Source organism: Coptis chinensis, chromosome 9, assembly GCF_015680905.1.
Source record: "Coptis chinensis isolate HL-2020 chromosome 9, ASM1568090v1, whole genome shotgun sequence".
Classification (NCBI taxonomy): domain Eukaryota; kingdom Viridiplantae; phylum Streptophyta; class Magnoliopsida; order Ranunculales; family Ranunculaceae; genus Coptis; species Coptis chinensis.
In genome coordinates this window covers 22,717,866-22,719,230 of record NC_141464.1, presented here as the reverse complement: position 1 = coordinate 22,719,230, position 1,365 = coordinate 22,717,866, and the positions used below count along the sequence as shown (strand labels likewise).

At 44.5% G+C, this 1,365-nt stretch overlaps 1 protein-coding gene across 1 annotated transcript; it reads left to right on the top strand.

Moving 5' to 3' along the window:
- Nucleotides 1-215: 215 nt before the first annotated feature.
- LOC147475232 (uncharacterized) lies at nt 216-1,010 on the top strand. Its single transcript, XM_086585328.1, has one exon. It carries the CDS (start codon nt 216-218, stop codon nt 1,008-1,010), a length of 795 nt encoding a protein of 264 aa, XP_086441454.1.
- The last annotated feature ends 355 nt before the right edge of the window (nt 1,011-1,365 follow it).

Below are 1,365 nucleotides of genomic sequence, written 5' to 3'. Positions count from 1 at the left end.
AGGTAAAATCCTCCTCTACTTTATAGTGCGAGTTCTGGAAGAAGGGTCAGATATATGCTTATGGGTAAAATCCTCCGCTGAATACAGTGGGAGTTCCAAAAGCTTGGGATTGAACTTGGAGGTGCTAGTTTACTTCATCTTTCCGCAGGTTACATAGTCTATCAGGTGAAATCCCACACTGATCTACAGTGCGTGTTCTGACAAGGCTTACAAACATGGACCTGTATGAATTTGAGCAACCCAATAAGATGTCGACAGCCATACTGTCCCAACATAACCTGTCAACCCACTCTGAGAAGAATGATGACGCAGCTCAAGCAGAGACAACAAGAGTTTCTTATGCGGATGCCGCGAAACATCAACTTCGACAACCGGTGGAATTCCAGGAACTGCCAATCCCTGAGAAGATGGGGGAATACCCAGCTATCACTATACCAGAGAAAGCCTATGAAAAAGGTTTGGCCTTTTGCAAGCATTGTTTGGTGGGAAGGATTGACTTGAAAAAAGTGTCACTGGAGAGAGTTCGAGTCATTGCATCCCAAATTTGGAAGCCATCAGGGGAATGGCTGATCACGCCCATTGGGAAAGGTTTTCTGTTCCTCCGTTTTTCGAATGCCGATGATTTAAACAGAGTTTGGGCGAAAGGCTCGTGGGACTTTGACAAAATGCCTATGAGAATCAGTCAATGGACCACGAACTTCAATCCCGACAGCCAAAAGCACTCGCATGGGCTGGTTTGGATTAGATTACCTGGACTTGGTCAGGAATATTGGGAGCCGGAGGCTTTGATGTCGATTGCTCGGGGAGTGGGGTATCCGATGCAAATCGATGAGAAAACTCTCAATAGAGAGTATGGATATTACGCCAACATTCTAGTTGACGTAGACTATCGAAACCTCCTCACGGATCAAATTTATGTCGGGACTAAGTCTTCTAACTTCCGCAAACGGTCGAGGTGGGCAAACTACCAAAAATGTGCACACATTGTAAAATTGTGGGGCATTTGGTAACGGAATTCGAGACCGAGAAATGACATGAGGCACAACAAATCCAATGGAAACAAAGGACAAAGGAGGTACCGATAAGAGCCCAAAACTGTAGTTTTAACCCCTTAATAATCATGGTTAGACCAATTATGTGAATAATAAGTAAGAGTTAATCCGATTACGTGTTTTATGCATTTCGGGCTTCAAAGTCCATTATGTGTAATGTAAATGTGCCACATTAGCGAGATAAGGAGCAAAAGTCGGTGAGAACTTCCGAATGCCATATCTTTGGACTCAGACATCGGATTGAGGCCTACCTTATGTCAAAACGACCGGCTCGGAAAGAGCTTTCCAATGGTCTAAGCCTTGACCCAATCAG

Coding starts and splice junctions, on each gene's coding strand:
- LOC147475232 (XM_086585328.1), top strand. CDS start 216: ATGGACCTGTATGAATTTGAGCAACCCAATAAGATGTCGACAGCCATA.